This window comes from Numida meleagris, chromosome 1 (genome assembly GCF_002078875.1).
Source record: "Numida meleagris isolate 19003 breed g44 Domestic line chromosome 1, NumMel1.0, whole genome shotgun sequence".
In the NCBI taxonomy this organism is placed as follows: domain Eukaryota; kingdom Metazoa; phylum Chordata; class Aves; order Galliformes; family Numididae; genus Numida; species Numida meleagris.
The window spans coordinates 117,138,069-117,158,646 of NC_034409.1; the positions used below are offsets into that span (position 1 = coordinate 117,138,069).

The 20,578-nt window shown below is 39.0% G+C and overlaps 1 protein-coding gene across 9 annotated transcripts in view; it reads right to left on the reverse strand.

Annotated features, from left to right (window-relative positions):
- CNKSR2 (connector enhancer of kinase suppressor of Ras 2) overlaps window positions 1-20,578 on the reverse strand; it is a 232,243-nt gene that overhangs the window by 191,878 nt on the left and 19,787 nt on the right. For all 9 annotated transcript variants that reach the window (XR_002442319.1, XR_002442320.1, XR_002442318.1 and 6 more), the window contains exon 2: window positions 6,632-6,795. Coding sequence is in view for 6 of the 9 variants with exons in the window: in XM_021408951.1 (XP_021264626.1) it covers window positions 6,632-6,795 (164 nt within the window). In the remaining 3 variants the exon portion in view is untranslated. The remainder of the gene's footprint in view (window positions 1-6,631; window positions 6,796-20,578) is intronic.

The following is a 20,578-nucleotide window of genomic DNA, read 5'->3' on the forward strand; positions in this document are numbered from 1 at the left end:
AAAGGCTAGAAAGAGAGTTAAGTTATCAAACTTTGGAATTGAAATGAACTTTTCAGGGCTAGTTTGATCAATAATTAAAAAAAAAAAAAAAACAACGAAAATCAGATCTCATCTCAATTTTTTCTGTTGTTAAATTCACTTAAACCTTGCTAGCAGGTAGGTGCATGTCACACTGCTAATATTGGTTAGAAAGGAGAGTATTTCTATCTCATACAGTGCTAACTATCTCTGCTGGCTCAGACACGATGACTAGAGGCTGCTGACATACTACAGAGTATGCCACCACTGTTGCAGTGCAACACAAAGACATCCCCCCTAACTAAAAATGTCAAGTTCAAGTACCAAGAGCATTCCATATCTGAATTCACCACAATATTTGAGTATGTAGACATACTCACAGTCCCGCTACCAAATCCAAAAATCTCTTACAACATGTGTCCTGATCAGAACTTTTTATGAAGCCATAAAAGCCTCTACATCCCTAAGCACAAAGGGCACATTACGTTCAAAAACATCATATGATTCCTACAAACAATCCAAGAGAGAAAAACGAGCATATGGTTCTCTCCGCCTATCTCTCTAAATAGCTAGTTCTTCTCATACTGCCCAGAAAGCTGTTGGAAACCATATGGAGCACAAGGCATTACATGACCAGTGTTGACTCTCACTGAATTGACGCAAGATGGGAACCAACACTACTACTGCAACACTGGTGAACTGGGACAAAAGGAAAATAAGACAGGCACAGCAGACATCAGTGCTTACTTCGATCAGTTCTGCTGCCCCCTTGGAGAAAGGCTGCTGTGACTGTACAAGCTACAGAAGGTAAAGGATTATTTTTCTTTGGCAAATACTTGTCACTGCAAACATTATTTTTTAAAGCAGGAAAACAAAGTTGCAACCTTCTGAAAAGACAAATATTACAGTCTAGGTAGCTGTACTGTATAATATATTATGTGTTAGGAAATAAAACTTTTCAATTATGCCTGATATCTCTAATTAGTTTGGATAGCAATCACACAGATGAATTCAAGTTTTATATCTCAGACTGATGTAGGAGCCGTAGGTGAGAATAGCATAAGCCTATAGAAGTGGACTTAAGATAACATCAGGCAAGTTTACATTTGCTCCTCACTATTTTTCAGTGCTTTCATCTTCCAAATTTAATTCTTGTGACACATGTAATATTCATTGCTTTTAAATAAGCAGACTGGAAGTGGTGAAGTTCACAGTCCTCTATTCCTGGGAAGCCAGCAGAAGTTCTTAAATTTATAATCAAAACTGCATCGTGTGGATACATGGCACACATCAGTCAATTCAAACCCATGCTCCAAAATTTGGGGTGGCTAAAAATTTCCCATGAAAAATTACAACCTTTTCCTCAAAGGTTTTTTAGAAACTAAACAAAATCCATCTTCTTCTGAACCTCATTCCTGAAAGCATTTGGCTAAACACATCCCACAAATTATGAGGCAGTTTACCAGATCAAAGTTGTGTGCGACTGAGAACACAGCTTGTCATATGGATGGTGTCTTATGTAACTTTATACCTCGTCAGCTCTGCCTACAGCATTTCTACATACATTTCTAACCACTTTCAGAATCTTCCAGAATCATGAAATGCCAACACTAAGGTTATTCCTCCTTCAAATAGCACTGACACATGGGACAATTTAGAAGTGTACAACGCACAATTTGTAAAGATTTCATAAATAGAGAATAAATAGATTAGGAAACAAAGCCAGATAGTTCAAATGACACTTATTATTTACTGCAGTTATTAAACATATTAAAAGTCAAATGGTTTCAAAGAATATAAATATTTGTCCTAAGTGTTTGCAGTCAGGAAAAAAAAATAAAAAATCAGGTGCATGACAGCAACAACCCTGCAGAGCCCAGGAAAGATTAATAATAATCATCATCACTGCCTTTCTTGGAAAAAAAAAAAGCAGTTATTTTTCCACAGCACAATCAAGTAGAACATCAAAAAGCCAAGCACAGTTGTGCTTTGTAGCACTAATAGAGCAATTATGTAACTATGCTCCTTACTCTCATTCAATCAGCGGATTCTGCAAGACCAAGTGCTCATTATGTTTTCTTTGTTTTCCTACTTTCTCATGTAATTTTGTCCTTAGCCAGGTCCTGTTACTTCTCTAGAATTCAAAATAACAGCTACGTATTCAGTTACGTGCAGCTCCAAATTCTTAAACAGCTAAGGCAATAAGATCGGTTCTTTTCAACAAGCCTGCTTTTAACCAAGGCATCTATTTTGCACTTGCCCAAAACTCAGAACAACCCTAAGACAGGTCAGAGGAAGGACATTTATCCCTTGCATACGAACATATTTACTGCCTTTGGCATACCACAGGGTTTACTGCAGTTCTGTAGAAAAGATCTACTAACAACAGCTACAAATATCAGCTATCAGACAGCCTTTAACACATTAGTTTTATTGATCTGGTTATGGACCTTTGATTGAGGATTTCCTTCTATGCAGTAAGTTATCTCAGGCTGAAGACAAGGCAGCAAATCATAGATAAGTAGAAGTTTAACTTGCAAAGGGCTAGAGTAAAAAGGGTAAGTAATTTTTCTGCTATGAGCATGCAGAATATTAACAATAAATCCTAACTACAGCATACACAAATTTCCATTATGGAATGAAGCATTCCTCATTTAGTGCTACAGAGATTAAGTCTAATATTCACTATTACTGACAAAGTAGTTTTAAGATCTGACTAGTGATAAGGGCAAAGGAAAGGATTTTTGTGTGAGAAATGGCAAGAAGATGAAATTAAGATAAAAGGCATAATTCTTATGAGGAATTGAATCATTCAAGAGTGAAGGAGATCTATTTTTTACATTCATTTGCATATAAATGTTTTGTGTTAGTGGTAAATGACAAGTAATGTCGTGTTATTAGCACACCCTAACATATTCTCTGCCAAGTAATATTGTTATTTCATATACCATAATAGCTAATCCATTACAATTTCTCCTGTATATTTACATCTGGGTATGCAGATTCTGTTTACCAAACTCTGAGATGTCAATTTTTTTTTTTAAATTTTGCCAGTATGAATAAAAATGCATGTCTACATCAAACAGGAATCTGTAGGTGTTACCACTGTGGTCTGGATTTCATGTCCCAGACTGAACAGAAAGGGAAGGAGAAGTGACATGTCTTGCTGGAAATAGAGCAACCCTGCAGAAACAGCTCCATCATGGTGTTTTCTCAAGGTCTGACCCAAAACCACGTAACAAATTCCTACCAATGAACTACTATCACAGACCTCCTTTTTGCTTATAAGCACAAAGTATGTTTCATTCATCTTGCCCTTTCTGACATAAACTTTCTACTAAATTTCTACTAAAATTTAAAAAACCATGCAAAAGCAAGATAATCTATTGAACATACTCCCAACTTTACAGCCTGAAGGAGAGAGCAAATTTACAAAACACATTAGTTACATGGGGCACATTCAGCTCCTGTGAAGGCATGCAAAACGTACACCCTCACTATTATTAGCAAGCGTGATCTGCAACAGCAGTAGCAGCTGGGCCACATCTTTCCCTCTCCTTCTCTGTAGCATCACAGAAAAAGAAAACCTGTGCATCTCACCCCCAGGATACTTGCTCTCTTGTCAACACAACAGTACGGCAATTGGCAGCCAAGAGAGACTCAAGTGACATGGTGACACAGGCCACCATTTGTTCTCCAATCAGCTAACAAACACTGGAGGATCCATTTGTTGCAAATGCTCATGACAGAATGGGAATACTGAGAAAGACCACAGCCACCCACCACCTTCTGTCAAAAAAAAGAACATACTTTAAATAATGCTACCAAACATAATCACACGTAATTAGTGATAGGATGAGAGGGAATGGCCTCAAGTTGTGCAAGAGAAGGTTCAGGCTGGATATTAGGAAAAATTTCTTCTCTGAAAGAGTGGTGAGGCAGTGGCACAGGCTGCCCAGGGAGGCAGTGGAGTCATCATCCCTGGAGGTGTTCAAGAAAATTATACTGCAGCCAGCAGTTTGTCCTTTTAGTATTGTTCCACAGCCTGTCTGGGGCAAGTAGGTCCCAAGTGCTCCCCAAACATGCTTGTTCAGGTCCTCCATTTCCCCCCAGGAAGAAAACACTGCCCTACGAACTGCAGATGTACAACACAAGCAGCCAGTTTGCCATTTGCCACAACCACAGCTATAGAGCAGAAATTGCCAGAAGAAATCTTCCCCACAAAACTCCTTGGAGAGGGACAGGAAGGATACATCTCCTAAAGCACATCAGCTGACACAGAAGCTTTCCTCACCAATGGTCCCTTTGTCTTAGAAACCTCTCCCCACAGAGGAGAGCAGGAATGGCTGGTGGGAGGTGGTTCTGTCCTCCTCAATTGTTCTCAGTGAAAAGAAAAAAAAAAAAAAAAAGCCTCTTTAGGTGTTCACTAACCGACTCAGAGAGAATGGGGAGGAGAATCAGAAGCTGCAATCTGTTTGGACATGATTGGTACAAAATCAGAGATTATGCTTGCCAGGCAAAATCAGTATTACTGTTCCTATCCTATCATACTACTGATCATTTCCAACATCCAATTAGATCTTAATTCACTTGGATTAAACACCTGTGCCTCATGCCAAACTCTATTGTGAATCCTCTGTTAAACTCCAGTGTAACAGGAGAAACAGTCAGGTAACTTGCATTTCAAAAAACTTGCACAGCAACCACCTGCACAGTCAGTTGTCCCGTGCTGAAGATTACAGATTTAGCATTCTCACAAACACACAGTCCACATTAGACGCTAATTCAGAAGAACAGGCAAGCACTAACCAGGACAGATACTTATTGATGCAATAACAAAAGAAAGCCTGCAAGTATAGGACCAGAATAGCCAAAAGGATTGTCTCTGAATTAAATTTCGTAAGAGGTTTATCTGATTGGTGAACAATAAATTTAAATTAAGTCCACTAAAGTCAATATAACAATCACATTTTCTGTCCCTGAGGAGCCATCAGCAGCCAATTGTGAGACTGCAAAAGCCTCCACTTAAATTAGAAGTTGAAATCTGAATGCCTGCTATTGTTTCAATGATAAAGTTTTTTTAAAAAAACAACTCAGAAAAGCAGACAACACTATATGCCACATGGACCAAGAAGGCAGAGACTTTTTGCATGAATTTAGGATGCAATGCAAGCTTTCACTAAGAATTCCTTACTTTATGTACAATTTAGTTCTATATACTATTGTCTAAGATAAGGGAGCTACAAATACAAGATGTGTCTGTTTGTCTAACGATAACATCTGTAATTATTTATCTGGGGGAAAAGGAAATTTCAGCTCATAAACAAGGCTCATTCTGTGAAAATTGAAAGAATCACGGTCTGTCTCCCTTGGAAAGAATTGTCCTCAGTATTCACCCTACCTTAGATTTTGTCTCAGTTAATTAAAGTATTTACTTTCTTGTTTCCCTTTGAGCTGTCTGTACTTTGTGACTAACTCTGTCTCCTTGCATGTCCATAGCAATTTTCTTAAATTATTTTTTTAGAATTACAACTTTTCCATTATTTAAAAAACAAATAGATGAGTTAACATCACACTGAACTATTTCACAACATAATGATCTAAAAAAGAAAATCTAAAACCTGTACAAAAAGGCTTTTCTCCACTTCTTTACTTTACTTCTTACATTCTTTTTTTCACTCTCTTTATTACTACTCATATCCATCTCCCAAAGATGTAGTAATATGATATCCAGAAATGCTGCTGAGTACTGAGAATCCACAAGCCCTTCTGAGGAACCTTTCAGTGTACCATCTTTGATTTCCTCTACTGAGATTCGGCTTTCTTAAAGCTGCTGCTGAAGCATGGAAAGGTAGTCCGCATTAAAAACTACAAAACTCCACTTTAGGCAGTCAAGTACATCTTAACAGAGCTGTTCACAATCCTTTCTACAGCAACGAATGCAGACAGTGTGCCCAATCTTTACAATCACACGCAGAAAGTTCATAAGAACAGTGAAGTTAGCACCACACCCCTCACTGAGGGGATAACTGAAGTTTTGCATGACATTACCTGACTGGAAAGTGCATTATCAAAATCCCTCTGCGCTGAAGATGTATGCATTATTTACACTTTTTTTTTTCTCCAGTATTTCATCCTTTCATCCTTTCTACAGTGAAATACAAGCAGCTCAAATAATCACCTAAAACATAATTTGCTATAGTCTGAGGGACTGCATAAAGGATCGGTGAAAAATTACATGGTTAATATCAGGACTTTTTTTTTTTTTTTTGTAAAGGGCAACTGGCGCTCAATTACTACATTCTAATATATAACTATTTTACATTCCAAACCAAACACCATCCAGTCTTGTTGTGATTTTAGGTAGGCTTTTTTCCTAAAAACAATGATACGGAAGTCTTAAATCTCTGACGCAAATTTATTTAACAAGCACTATCCTAGCAGTAGATGTTGTTCTTTATCTTGACTGGTTTAAAATGTTAAATTGTTCACACACTGAATACAGTTCATTCTTGAACTGTTAGGATGGTTTTTAAGACTAGAAATTTGAATACACAAACTATGAATACGCAAATACCGTTCATTCCCTCCCCTTTTGCCCCAAGAAGTTTACCAGTGCACAGAGCAAGTCTACTGCTTCCAAGATAAGCTCCTGATGGCCAATACGTGTGACTCCAAGATCTTCCAGTTCTTGATGAGTGATACGTAGTAGCTGGTCGCCACTAATCTTCTCTCTCTCAAAATTCTTAATATATTGCTGCAAGCAATCATCAAGACCTGCAGAAACAGGATGGAAGAAGAGAAAAGTTAACAATATTCTATACTGCCAAAGGAAGTTGAAAGAAAATTTAAATCAAGACAACAGAGAATATTTGCCCTATCTTTAAAATAAATATGTAAACATCAAAATTGTAATATAATTTATAAGTTATAATTTATCAGTTTTGAAGAGCTACAGCAGCCATGGCTTTTCTACCTCGGACAATACCAGCTACTCCTGAAGCCCAAATATAGCCCTGAATTCTTACAGTATACTGTGTTATGAAGGCGCATCTGAAAGCCCCCAGTAACGGATATATTAGCAATGCCTCTATTTCATCAGAAAGGGGAGAGGAGAAGAGGGAACAAGGGAAAGGAGGAAGACTTATGGCCTTCTCTGAGTGCTGTATATGCTATTATACTAGTTATCAGAGTACTGTAAGAGTCTGGAAACAAGGGAAAGCATTTGTGCTAGAGACAAACCCCAAGGGGCAATGAGAGCGTGAATACATTTAATGCAATACATCAAGAAAATCAGCGTCTCTTATCCTCTCTCCCAGCACGCACCTCTGCCATGGCAGGTCACATAATGGAGAAGCACTACTGGAGATGCCATCTCCTGGAGACTTGCCTTTTCATGGGACTCTTGACTACAGTACTCCATGAGCCCATGCACAAAACAGCAGTACCACGTCAGAGCATATCTGATGCAACAAGATTGTTCATACTCCGCTGGTTTCCTTTTGTACAGGACCAGGTCCTGCTTTGGGACCACCCCATGTGTAGCTGAGTTTTCATGCCAGTCCAACAACGTGTTGCCAACTACATGTTTTTTCCTGGAGCAAAGAACATTGCAGAGCAAGAGGTAATGTCACACATCTCTTCCCAACCAATCTTTGCCTCAGAGGACAAGCCCTGCCTGGGAAAGCTCTGCAGCATGTGCATCTCTGTGCAATAGGAATAAGAAAGACTTCTATTTTTCAGGGGGTGCATATAGACTTCACATCAGACTGAATACCCTCTGATGGAGTAATAGGATTGCTACTGAGTAGCGGTAATTGGCAAAAACCTGAACGAACTAATTTAGCCACATCTTCAGAGATGCCACCTTTCTGATAGTTGTCTTCAAACGTCAGGCAGCACATATCTCCTTCCCTGAAGATGAAAAGACATCTCCTTGTTAGGTTGCAAGGAAGTGAGAACATTTTTACTTGCTAATCAGAAAGTCTGAAAACTCTGAAGATGTGTGGAAGAGCAAAGATCTGACTGTTGAGCAGGAGATTCTCAAGAGACCCAGCATACAGCACAAAGCTTCCATGGCATTTTCTTTTCTCTTTCACCCCCTTCAGGGTGCAGCCACACCTACAGAGTCTCACACAAGGAACACACACACGATACCATCATCTTGAGGCATATGACAAAAGCCTTCTTGATTTATCCATTTTTGTACCTGTTTTATTCAAAAGTATTTAGTGCAAGATTTCCATTTGGGAAATTGACTGCATGAATTGCGTTACAACCGCTGTCTCATGTACAGCGACGTTTATTTTTTGAAAGAAATTGAATATTCTTGACGACACATAAAACGCTTCATCTAAAATATATTAAAATAGGCTGCAGATGTGCTTTTGCTAAATGACTAAAAAAAGACATTGGTAAGTACTTCTGATATTCCTGTACTTAAGTCCCACACAGCTTACATAGATTGTTGAATGAGAATAATAAAATTAAAATATTCAACGTCATCAGGTATCAAAAAAAAATGAATTCCCAACATAAGAATTTAGTAACACAAATCCAGAACAAGACATGACAGATGTCCTTAGTAAACACTTACTGAAAGTTAATTCTAAATAAAGCTAATATTCTTCCTCCTGCTGCTATATGTGTATTTTTATCATTCAATTGTAATGCAGACAGATGCATACAGTTCATATGAGGTAAGAAAAAATCAAAGAAAACAAAAATATTACTGACAATTGCTTGACTCACCGATTTCATAAAATACAGATCCAGGAAATAACAAAATAATCTAACTGTAGAATACATGACATTTTCAGAATAGCTTGCCACAGTTACTTCCCCTCACTTCCTAAATAGAGTATCTTTTTTAAAAAGTCATTTATTTCTGTCATTCTTTTCTTAACCAAGGAACAGCAATTCTTTTGTAAACAAAACTGTGCACTGATAGGAGACACTAATAATGCAAAAGGGCAGTCAGCACTTCTCATTCACACCTTTCGGCCCCCAAAGCCATGGCAAACAGCCTTGTCTGCCAGCAGCCAGCAAACTGCAGGGAACGGGCGTTCCTGGCTTACAAGACCATTTAAGTCGGGACAGAACAAGATGTACCAAAAAACATCAAGTGCCTGGGGTCCATGGAGACACCCTGGAAGCCAGCAGGGAAAGCACAGCTTTCTTTAAAGCAATCTGTCTTTTGCAGCACTGATGTAACTGCATGCACCCAGCCTCAGTGTAGCAGAAATTGTTCTGTGATGTCAATAACTGAGGAACAGTCCCATATCCAGCAGCTCCCTCTCTTTCAAAACAGCCCTGGGATTCTCTGAGTATATGTAAAGGCACAGGTGTTCCAGTAATGTAATATTGTATGATGGTACTTCTCTTCCTTTTAGGAAAGGAGGAGAACTAACTACTCTTTAAAGGAAATACTCTACCATCTAAGTTGTGGGGTTTGGGTTTTGACAGTCCTCGAGTCTCACACTCCAGAAACATTACACACTTCCTAGAAGGAAACGTGCATCATCCACATGCTGGATGCTTTCTCCCTAAGCTTACCAGTCAGGGAGCTTGGCACTGTTGCTAGACCCCTCTCCATTCTCATTACGCAGCCAGTTCAACAGGCGTCTAGAAGCGATGGGAGACGATCTTGGAACTATTTTCCAACCTTGCTGATTCCAAGTTTCTGTGATAGGAAGCAAATACACTGCACATTTTTTCAGCCAGAATACCACTGAGGTGCTTTGCTTGCACATGTACTGTTCTCTGCATTAACAGAAAAAGGAGCAATGCTCTTCACTGAGTTTAAAGCCAGTTATATCCTGTGCAACTAAACAAATAATAAGCAACAGCAAAAGTGAATATTGAGAAAAAAAGCTTTTCCAAAGGAAACTACTATGAAATCTGTGTTTTAAACATAAAAAAAATAAAAGAATTTCTCTTGAAAAGTTTCTCTTGCAAGCAGAACGGACCATAGCTACATTTTTTTCCCCATCTCTGTCACAGGAGTTTTGCCTTCTGTGAGCCAAGCCGAAGTTCATCAAATCATTAACAATTTTTAATGGCTCACTGATGTGAAATTGGACAGATCTCTGTGAATTCCCGTTATTACAGTGGCACAGTAGAAACTGATCGGGAAATGCTTAATTTCATTTTTCTACTCATACGATTTTCTGGAAAAAGATTGCAAGATGCAGTGCTACTCTCTGGGGAAATCTTCTGTGCTTGCAGTCTTCAAATAACACAGTCACACACTCCATGATCTTTCTGAGGTATTATCTTATTTTCATGCATGTAGGGGGTTATCTTTTGAAGCAAAAAATCAACAACAACAGTGTAGCTCAGAGCCAGAATAGGTTATGCGCACCTGCACTAAGTCAGAGGTATTTCATTGAAGGGTCGTCTACATCTCCCAGTTCTGATCCCACCATCTGCTCCTTTTCAAGAAATTCAGTTTCCCTCCCTCCTCTCAGGGGATGCTTCTGTAAGAAGTAAGCTATTTGCTAGGTCCTTAACAGAATGCAAGACAAGGACACTGACTATCTGAGATGTGGATTATATGTACGCAAGCACAGCGATAGTGCATCTCAGTTATAGCTACGGTATGAATTACTTTCCTCTGAGAACTCAAACAAAAGTAAACTATTAACTTCATATTTCAATGTCTCTTTAAGAGATCAGTGTACCCCTAAACAAGTACTACAAAATACGACTAAAAAAATCTTTGTCTACAACTAGGTCTGTTCTCAGATTTCTTACAGCTACTCAGATATACAAGAGAAGATACAGCTCTAAATACAGTGACAACTAGGTAGAAAATTATTCCCCAAATTGGTGGCAAAGGAGTTTTTTCTTTAGTTTTTTTTTTTTCTTTAGGTTCCTTAGGAGAACAACAACAAAATGAAAGAGCTTGTGTACTTATTAATCTTTTTTTCCATCTTGGGGTTAATGAAACATTATGAACTTTACAGGTGTAACTGGCATACCTGAAACTTTGAAAAGGGACTATATCTTTATGCCTCCTTGGTAAATCAGAATGAGGATGTAAACTGACAACTTCCTTTTGTATATGCTTGTTCTCTAAACCCAGCAGTTACTGAAGAGCAATAACATACAGATAATACATGGAATAATTTTGCAGGGAAGAGGAACACACTCTGCTTTGTTAAAAATAAGTGACAAATTTAGGGATTTTCTTCTCTGTAGTGTAAGGCAAACAAATTCGTCTTTCAATCAGAACAGGAAGACTATGCCCCACCTGAACTCTGTCAGTTTTACACCTTAACAAATTCAGGCAACAGAGTATAGCACAGGATTTAACAAGCCATCTTAAAGATGGTTTAAGCTAGAGTTTAACATAAGCTGGGCATTTGTGTAGCACCATGCAATACCATTTCAGATGATAAACTACTATTGCAACATTTTTACCTGAACTAGCATGATGGAAGGAAAAATCAGTTGCTTTCTCCCTTCTCACCAGTAGATCTGCATTAAATTCAAATCAACTACACTTACAGACTGACCACTGTAGAAACCGCATATGGGTCCACTTACGTCACACACCGTTTTTTGAATCTAAATGTCCAACTGAGATCATGATAAGTTAAAGCACTGTGCTATGATTCACACATTTACTTTATTAATACAGGGATTGTAGGCTACTAAGGTATTTGGTCTCATTACAGAAAAGAAGCTTTCCTTCCGCAAAAGAGCAAGACAAGCAACCAAGAAACCTCCCTGTACTCCATGCAGTTCAAGCAGAGGGTTGTTCCTGGGCACGGCCAGCAACCCAGAGCAGGCAGTTCCTATTTGGGATACACACTCACATGTCCTCTGCAGGGCAACTAGAATATGAGGGGGGTGATAAAAAAGGGCAGACTTCACCACAGCCTGTTCATGGGAGATGGACATTTGGAAACTCTCCATGTCCTCCAGTCACTGTGAACAAGACCAGCCTGCCACTTCCTACTTTAGAGGCAAAAAATTATTCTCTGCTCTTTCTAGAGATGCTTTGGGATCTGCAGCACCTCCTAGATGTTGTACATGACAAGCAGATGTCACAGTACTCAGAGCCAGATGAGCAAGCAAATGCCTACTGAGGATGGGATGTCAGCAGAAATTAATGCCCAGTCCCATAGAACATTGCCAGATAAGAACTGGGAAGCCAAAGAGAGTATTTGCAAGAGTGCTGAGTTGAAATCCAATCTGGGGTGAGAAGCACTGTCCAGAGTCAGTGCTAATTCTGTAACTAAAAACCAAATCCTGTTCTACTGATCTACCTCTGAAACGTCTGCTGTTTCTGTGCCTACAAATACACACTCATTTCTCGATCGTGAGCTTTTATGAGACCTGGAAAAACATTCATTACATGAGAGCGTAGGCAATAAACTGCAATTTTTTTCATCAAAAAAATGAAGAAACATTAAGACTGAACAGATCATACCTGCCTCATCAATAGCTTCACTTTACAAACTCTTGCACCAACTTTTAAAAGGGTTTTCTTGAGAAAAAGAAAACTAAATTAAAACAAAGAGGAGAAGCAAGAACTATGTATATAGACTAACTACAGAAATGATTTGAAAGTATACAAGACCAAACGGAGTTTAGGGTCTAATAGACAAAATTTTCAGTAAAACCAGTCCTTACTGTTAGACAATTTAGAATCGAGGCTTATTATGAAAGCTGGGTATGTTAATTATGAGAATAATATCCAGTGTTGTGTTCAGCTGTTGATCAGTGTCATCATTCATACTTCTCTGAGCGCTTTTTGTTACCATTATGGCCATCTGTATACCAAACTCAAATCTTTACATAACATATACGAGTTTTGCTAAGTATCTGAAATCTTAAAACACGAACAACACTGCAACATCCAGTGTGGAGCTACATTTCTTTGAAATTCAAGAATTAGTATCCCTGATTATCAATATTGTTCTCAATGTAAGGGGTTATAATTATTGTTATATTTAGGATTCTTATTATTGGATTACAACAACTACATTGTTCAACTCCAGCTGTGGCCTTTGCACACCAGAAATGCTGAAGTGCGCTGAAAAGTTAGTGTAGCTGATAACGGCAGCGGAAATCTCTTTGCTAGTGGAAGGGAGGGGAGCTTGCCAAACAACCCACGGCATCATTAAAAATCAGGAATCCCTTAAATGAGGCTAATCAAAGGAAAGCATGCATTGCTCCTGATAAACACTATTACATCGAGCCACAGGGGCATAGGGCAGGCACAATGGGGATGGTAGAAAGTATGCATTCATTCTCATAATTGAATGTATAAAATGACAGCTTTTAAATTCAGACTTAGAAGTTCAGCACAATTTGGGAGACATCAAGGGATAAACTAGAAACATCTAAACAGTAAGGACTTTTTTTTTCCCCCTTTTTTTTTCTTTATGAAGGAGTCCCTCTTGTACTCAGAACAAAGAGGAGACTGAGAACAGGGAAGCTGTTTCTTTTAATACTGTGCAGTACCAAAACCATAAATTCTTCAACAAATTACCCAAGTATTATCAATATTACATAACTAGAAACACTGAATGGAATTCTATCAGAAAATTTCGAAGGGGGAATCCCCTTATCTCAAATTTTCTTGTACACTAATGTATGCTCCACTGATTTTTGAAGCAGCTGCAAGGACATGGAATATACCTACAAAACTTTGCAAAAAAGCAAGTGAAGAAAGAAGCATTGTCACTTCATATATAAATATATTTTTATGATACACAAGAATCCAGCCAGTCTAGGCATATTCAGGATCCCATGATGATAGACACTGAACAAAGTAATATACAAGGAGATACGGTTCTCCACAAGATTCAAGCTGGCTAGCCAATAAAGGCAGATCCCTGAACAGCTAGCTTTATTTCTACCCCATTTCACTTTGCACTCTCATGTGATCTCTCTCCTTCCCTTTCTCCACGTGTACTAGATTGCAGATCACCTCAAAAAGAGAAGACTTTAGGATCTAATCAATCTTTAACTTCTTCCCTCAAGGTACCACATTTCTACACCAATTACCAGAAGCAAACTAGAACATATTGCAACTGTCTTAACATATAGGCTGTTTTCAATTAGCATTACAAAATTACGTTTCTAAGTACCATTCACTAATCTAAATCTAAAATCTATTACATCTATTTGTGTTACATCAGAAATTTGTTTTACTTTCAAATGTTCCAATTCTTCCACATGGCTCCTTGTACATCTGCCTGCATCTCCATCCTTTAGGGATTTCATGTTTACTAAGAGCCTGCTACCACACATCAGACTATAAGGAAAAAATTCATTGCTAATTGGTTTCCCCTAAAATATAAAGCAATTTATGAGAGTACACATTTTCTCTACATGTGTTCTTCTCACTTATAAACCTTCTAGAGGCTTATATTTGTACTGGTGTAAAGTAACTTTGCAAGATTAAAGCTTACCAAGAAAGTAACTGCCCATCCAACACCAGCATATGGCTTTATGACTCCTCTAGCATGTATCCCAAGGATGCAGTGAGCACTAATGATCTTCAAATATGCTGCAGGTAGCATCACCCGAATCAAGCCCAGCACCGCTGGGACAATGCCAGAGTGAGGGAGAGCAAGCAAGGGCCCAGTTCTCCTTTTGCAAGCCCACACTCTGTATAGTCAGCCCTATGCCCACTGACACACAGCACTTGCCCAATGAATAGTCGTGCACCATGCAACAGGGATAAAACAACAGATGACTGGAAGCATTGAAATGCAACCACTATATCCCCAGAGGATGGGAGGCTTTGTCTAAATAGGTGTGGTGTTGGCTTCTCTAACAGCTAGAAGGAACAGGGAGGCTGAAGCCCCCTCAGGACTTGAGGTAGAGAAGTCCAATTTTCTGTAGCTTTCCACCATTTCCCATGATTATTTGCAGCTGTGCTTTATAGGATCACATATGACTGAAGGAAGTGCAAAGCTGTCAAGTGTCCCAGCTTACAGCAGGAAGGCAGGCAAGAAAGTTTCCCCAAACTCTGAGTGAACTCCCGCTCACTCTCCTGTCCCGCAACGCCCATGCAATTCCCAGGCTCAAAGCTCTCTTGAGCAGAAGTTTGCACAATCCAGCACAGTCAGATTTGGGATCGCTTTTGGACTGTGGGCAGAAAAAGCTGTACATCCCCCTCAACATGACAAAGAAACATCTGTAACTTAAAATCGCTGGTCAAATGCTGAGATGTGTAGGAGGGCCTTAAGGAAGAAAGGGAAAGCTATACTTCTAATATTCATCACTTCCTTACAGCAGTACTTCAGATGCCTCAGCAACCATCCTACAGATCTGCAAAACATAAATGAATCATATATTAAAGGGAAAAAACAAGTATAATATGTAAGACAGTCAAAAGATGTTTATGTAAGCCAAGAACAACCCTGACATTACCCAAGTAAATAAATAAGTACTGGTTGTTCTTTCAAATGCCTTCACATGTTTGTGTTTTCACAGAGCACTCTGGAGCAGCCACATTAAACACACTGTTGTTGTCACAAGAAGGGCCCTCCTCTTCTCCCTCCTTCACATGGGCTAATATATGCTATTACACAAAATAGTCAAATAAGCTCTGCCATAGCCTTTATTAAAGCTCTCCTCCATGAAAGCCACCTTTGCTGCCAAGAATTTGTTAAGCTAAAATACATCCTTTTTGGAGCAAGCTGGAACATCATGTTCCTTTAAGAAATAATAGAACAGTTGTCAAAGCTATACTCTACCTCAGTACTATACACTGCTTCTCACTACTGCAGAAATCAGCCAATAGTTCAGATAAGACTTCAAGATTTATATGGCGATGTTATCACACACAGACTATGGATTTCATGAGTCCCAGCAGCTTAGTTGAAGCAAAGCAATTCACTTCAAAACACGAGCAATTCCTAGGTTATGCTCCAATGACACTCAGCCTCTCTCCAGAGCAGCAGCAGACAAGATAGTAGCCTTGTCTGGGAATGTCTACATGACGACTTCCATCAATGCTCCAGGTTATTCTTCCTTCCCCCACATTCAGTCATCCTTGTAATACCTACAAGATCATCTAGCATACACAGGCATACACAGGTTCTGTCCGCTTTCTGCAGGAGAGATTTCAGGATTAAGACAGAACCCTAAGGATGTTACCCATTGCTGGACAGAACATGTACAAATAACTTTACAAACATCCCTACAATCTTATTACTGCTATGCACAGATCCCACCTGTGTTATGAAGTCAAAAATATTACAGTTTTCACCTTCTTGTCTAAGACAACCTGTTATGAACTCTATTCAAAGTAGAAAGCTTGTATGAAGTAGATGCAAGGACAACTTCGCGTGTGTTCTTCACAACTCTCTTTCTCTCATTAAAAGAGAATAACATTCACCAGAATGTAAAATTTATAATACAAATTGCAAACACGTAAATTGGGAGTGCTACCTACATAACTGGGTGATTGAAAAATACGCTTGTTAGTTCCCTATTTTCTTGGGCAATATATTGTCTGAAATAACATCATCAGCTTTGCATAACTTGTAATTACATAAAAATTAAAAAAAATCTGTTGAAATGACATCTTACAGTTTCACTAGTTTCTCATTTTGCATAATCATCTTGCTCAAACTATTTATCCATATGAGCAAAAAGCAGTAAGCAGGAATTAAAGCCTTCAAAAACTGAATTAATCTACAGTGACATGTTACTGTCTCTTAAGTCTCATCAATGTTATATCCCCAGGAAAAAGAGACGAGCACACACGTAGAAAGTAATGTGTGCATACATCACACAAAATTAATATATTTTTCCCCCTAACTAACTGCATAGCCCTAAATTAATGACATGAAACCTGTCCCTGAAGCTTTTTGCAAAGATAGGGTGAGGTATTTCATGAAAAATTAGTGTTATACACTGTATACATTAGTGCAAAATGTTGCAGTTTAGTGCTACTAATATTTTCTCATGCACATGTGCACACCCATTTACTTAACCAAAGCAGAGATTAAGACAAAGAAAACCTGAAATTTCCACACTTCGCTGTGACTGGGGAGGAATATTCAGAATCATTGATACGGAGATGGAGCATGCACACCACTCTCAGCCTTCCAGGTAATTAACGTAGACAGAGGCCTGAGACATCACAGAAATCGAGTCGTCAACAACGGCTCTCAGATCTTTACTAGCAGGGAGCCATCCAGAAGGCAGCATAGGACAAAATGATGCTCTTATGCATTTTCTTAGGCATACTTACAAACAGCTATGTGGTTTGGTACCAAGAAGGCATGGTAAACTGAACCAGATAGGTTTAGAGAAGCTCCAGTTTCACCTATGCTAACATATGAGGTAAAAGAAACAAACACACAACATACAGGATTTAACCACTGAATTAATTCTGGCCTTGAGTTTCCCTCAAGTGATCATTATCCTTTATTCTGCAGTATCCCTGCATGGTAGAACTAAACACTTGTATCAGTCAACATGTGATAAAGTGTCCCAGTTGTGGATATTCCTACCTATTTCCCCAAGATATCACCAGGAGTTAAATGTTGTTTATATACTTCCTGTGCTAGCTATATGTAGCCAACCATAATATGCTTCTCGTGTTTGTCATGCATCTCCTGCCTAGCTAAGCACTGTTTACTTTATACTATAAAGTGCTAGAAAAAGTACTCAGTGCAAACCTACTAAGTATTCTTTTAATACCTGATCTAGACCTAAACAAAAGCTAGAAAAAAAACCTAAGCCAACAAGAAACAAAAAAATTGAACTTTCACCCTGCAGAGTTTAAAATAATTTGTTATATGTCCTACTTATTTTTTACTGTGCAAGACCTTCCTTATTCCATATTCACTCTTAAAAGCATGCCTGCAACACAGGTTAGATGCCACTTCAAGTAGTCATAAAAGCTGAATAAATGAATAGCTTGTTGAGCACAGTAATTCTGTTTAACTTTGCATGCCTTCCTCTTTGTCACTAAAGAGTGAAGAAAACAATTGTCCTTATTGCCTGCCACAGAATTCTTTGGTCTCATTACAAAAATCTTTCTGAACTTCAGTGAGACTTAAAGGGGGATTTTTTTTGGGGGGGGGGAAAGAGAACTTATTCTATTTGAGCTTATTTATTTCCAAGCACCTGTTCTAAGGTATAAAATGCACCACTTGATCATCATTTCCAAATGCCAACAGGTCTGTTAGATGTGTATATATCAGCTATATTCTAATCCTGTACAGCATCACATGCATCCCTGTGCTCACATAGAGCAATGGTAGATTGGCTCTGGAAAATCTAATGTCTGTCAAGACACAGTGTCAATCCTTTTCTTGTGAGGGAATCTGCTCTGATGAAGTCCCCTTGGGAGCTGGTGTTCTGCATAATAGCCAGCTTTATGACTGCAGTAGGGAGAAAAGCGGAAAATGGAAAAGGCTTCTCAAACTGAGTGTTAATATTTTCATATTAAAATCCCACCAAATCACTGGTGTATCTTTGAAAACAAAAATAACAGCTTGACAATTTAAGACATACAAATTTCTCAGACAATACTTCCAGGCTGAAAACTACTGACAGAAGAAGGCTTCCTAGGCTGGAGGAGTTCTGCAACACACTGCCCCAGCACCTCATGCTACAGCCAGATGATAGGGCTCCTCCCTGAAGACCACTGCCTTCTGCACAGCTGCCCCAAGCTCTTTCACCTGAAACTGCAGCATTCCCATCTGCAGCCCACTCCCCCAAGAATTTAAAGCTGGCAACACCTGAGCACCAGTGACATAACCTTGAACAAATGAACACCTCTGTGGCTCAAGATATCCCAACACATTATTCTGCCATTAAGTCTACAAGGCCAGTTTGCCACATAGGAAGGCAAAGTTACAGGCTGATAAGAAAATCTTGACAACAGAACAAGATTTTGGTCAGAATCCTAGCCACCATCTTCAGCAGATGGGAAGGGAAATCTTGTTAGGACTCCCAGTGGAAGAATCCATCTTACCACCAAGCTAGAGTCTATGTAAAGATCAGGCATTCTTTGCCTCTATCAAAACAACTCTTATTTCTTCTTTTCCCAGCAACACCACCAACAATAATTTTCCTCAGTACATCTGTTAATTTACTAGCCCAACCCACTCCCCCTCTTACTCATCTTCCCCTTATTCTCTTTGCAGTAATGGAAAAACCAACAGTATGCTAGCACCCATCTTCCACCCTCCTCCCTCTCCCCGCATGAGCCAAGGTCAGCATCTCCTGCAGCACACTGCTTTCCTAAGTGGCAGGAAATGTTCAGCAGACTGACAAGACCCTTGAGGATTTAGCTACTGCATGCGAGCTGCTGCTAACATCAGTGAAGCCACCCAGAAAGTGTCCCTACATTCATCTTACTGCTGCTACCTGGAAAACCCATGACTAGCAGTGAAGCTTCCAAAGTCATTCTCCAAGTATCAGGCTGGCAATATTGCAGTGCACCAGCACTAGAAAGAAACTCATGCTTCTCCTGCATTAAAAAAAAAAAAAAAATTAAAAAAAAAAAATCAAACTGAAGAGCCTGCAGGGATCCTCCCCCTGCATTAGAAGTGCATCTCCACCATTTGCAAAGAGATTTTATTACAACCTATTCACACTATAAGCCAACCTTTGGCAGATGAGCCATGCTTTGAATTCCAAGCATTCAATAGGAGATCCTGTTAATTAAATTCTTTTAACCTACACTGTTCAGGTAGGGAGTGATTCGTTAACATGTGTCCCACGAAGTCTGAGCACTGCATTAGCGCTGGACCCATCTTCTCTGACACAACTTGACACTCCAGTCATATGTTAAACTCTGAAGCATCTGTTCCATAATAAACTGTTACATGCTTGCCAAGAACCTAAGCACTGCCTTTCGGATGAGTATTGCTAAGTTGCAAGCCATAATTTAATACTCATCTGACATTGATGGTGACCCAATGTTTAATGGAGCTTAATGCTCTTCTGATGCACTGATTAAATTATTGCTCAGTAGTCCAGTTTCATAATCTACAATTTGCAAGGAAGCAAGACAGATACATAGACACTGTCTCCTATCACATTAGTGAAGCAGCTCACCAGCAGGGAAAGGTCTCCAAATTGAAGTTCTAGGTAAGCACACCATAGTGCATCATTCATCAATATAGAGTTTTGTTTAGATGCTTGAAGCCGATTATATTATTATGAAAAAAAAAAAAAACCAAAAACAAAAAACAAAGTAGGAATTATTCCCAAGTGCAAGGGGAAAATATGGGTAAAAGCCTTGACCCAGTGCGTGCAATGACTTCATAACATCCTGAGCGCTGTCCAGGAAATTCAGTGCTCTGGCCAACAGGAGTTTCTATTCATTTTCCCCTGTTAGGTTGTTTAACAGTTTGGTCCCTGCTTAGACACAGCTGTGCAAACAATCTCTCAAGGTTTGGCCTGACACTATTGAACTTCATCCCAAAACGTCTCTCCCCTCCTTATGCACATAAGGTGAAGAAGGCTAATTTGGACACACAGGATTATAGGGTTTCACAGACAAACTTAAATATGTAGATCCTAATGTTTTTTAAATTGTGCTAAGGAAAGAATTGAAAGAAAAGTA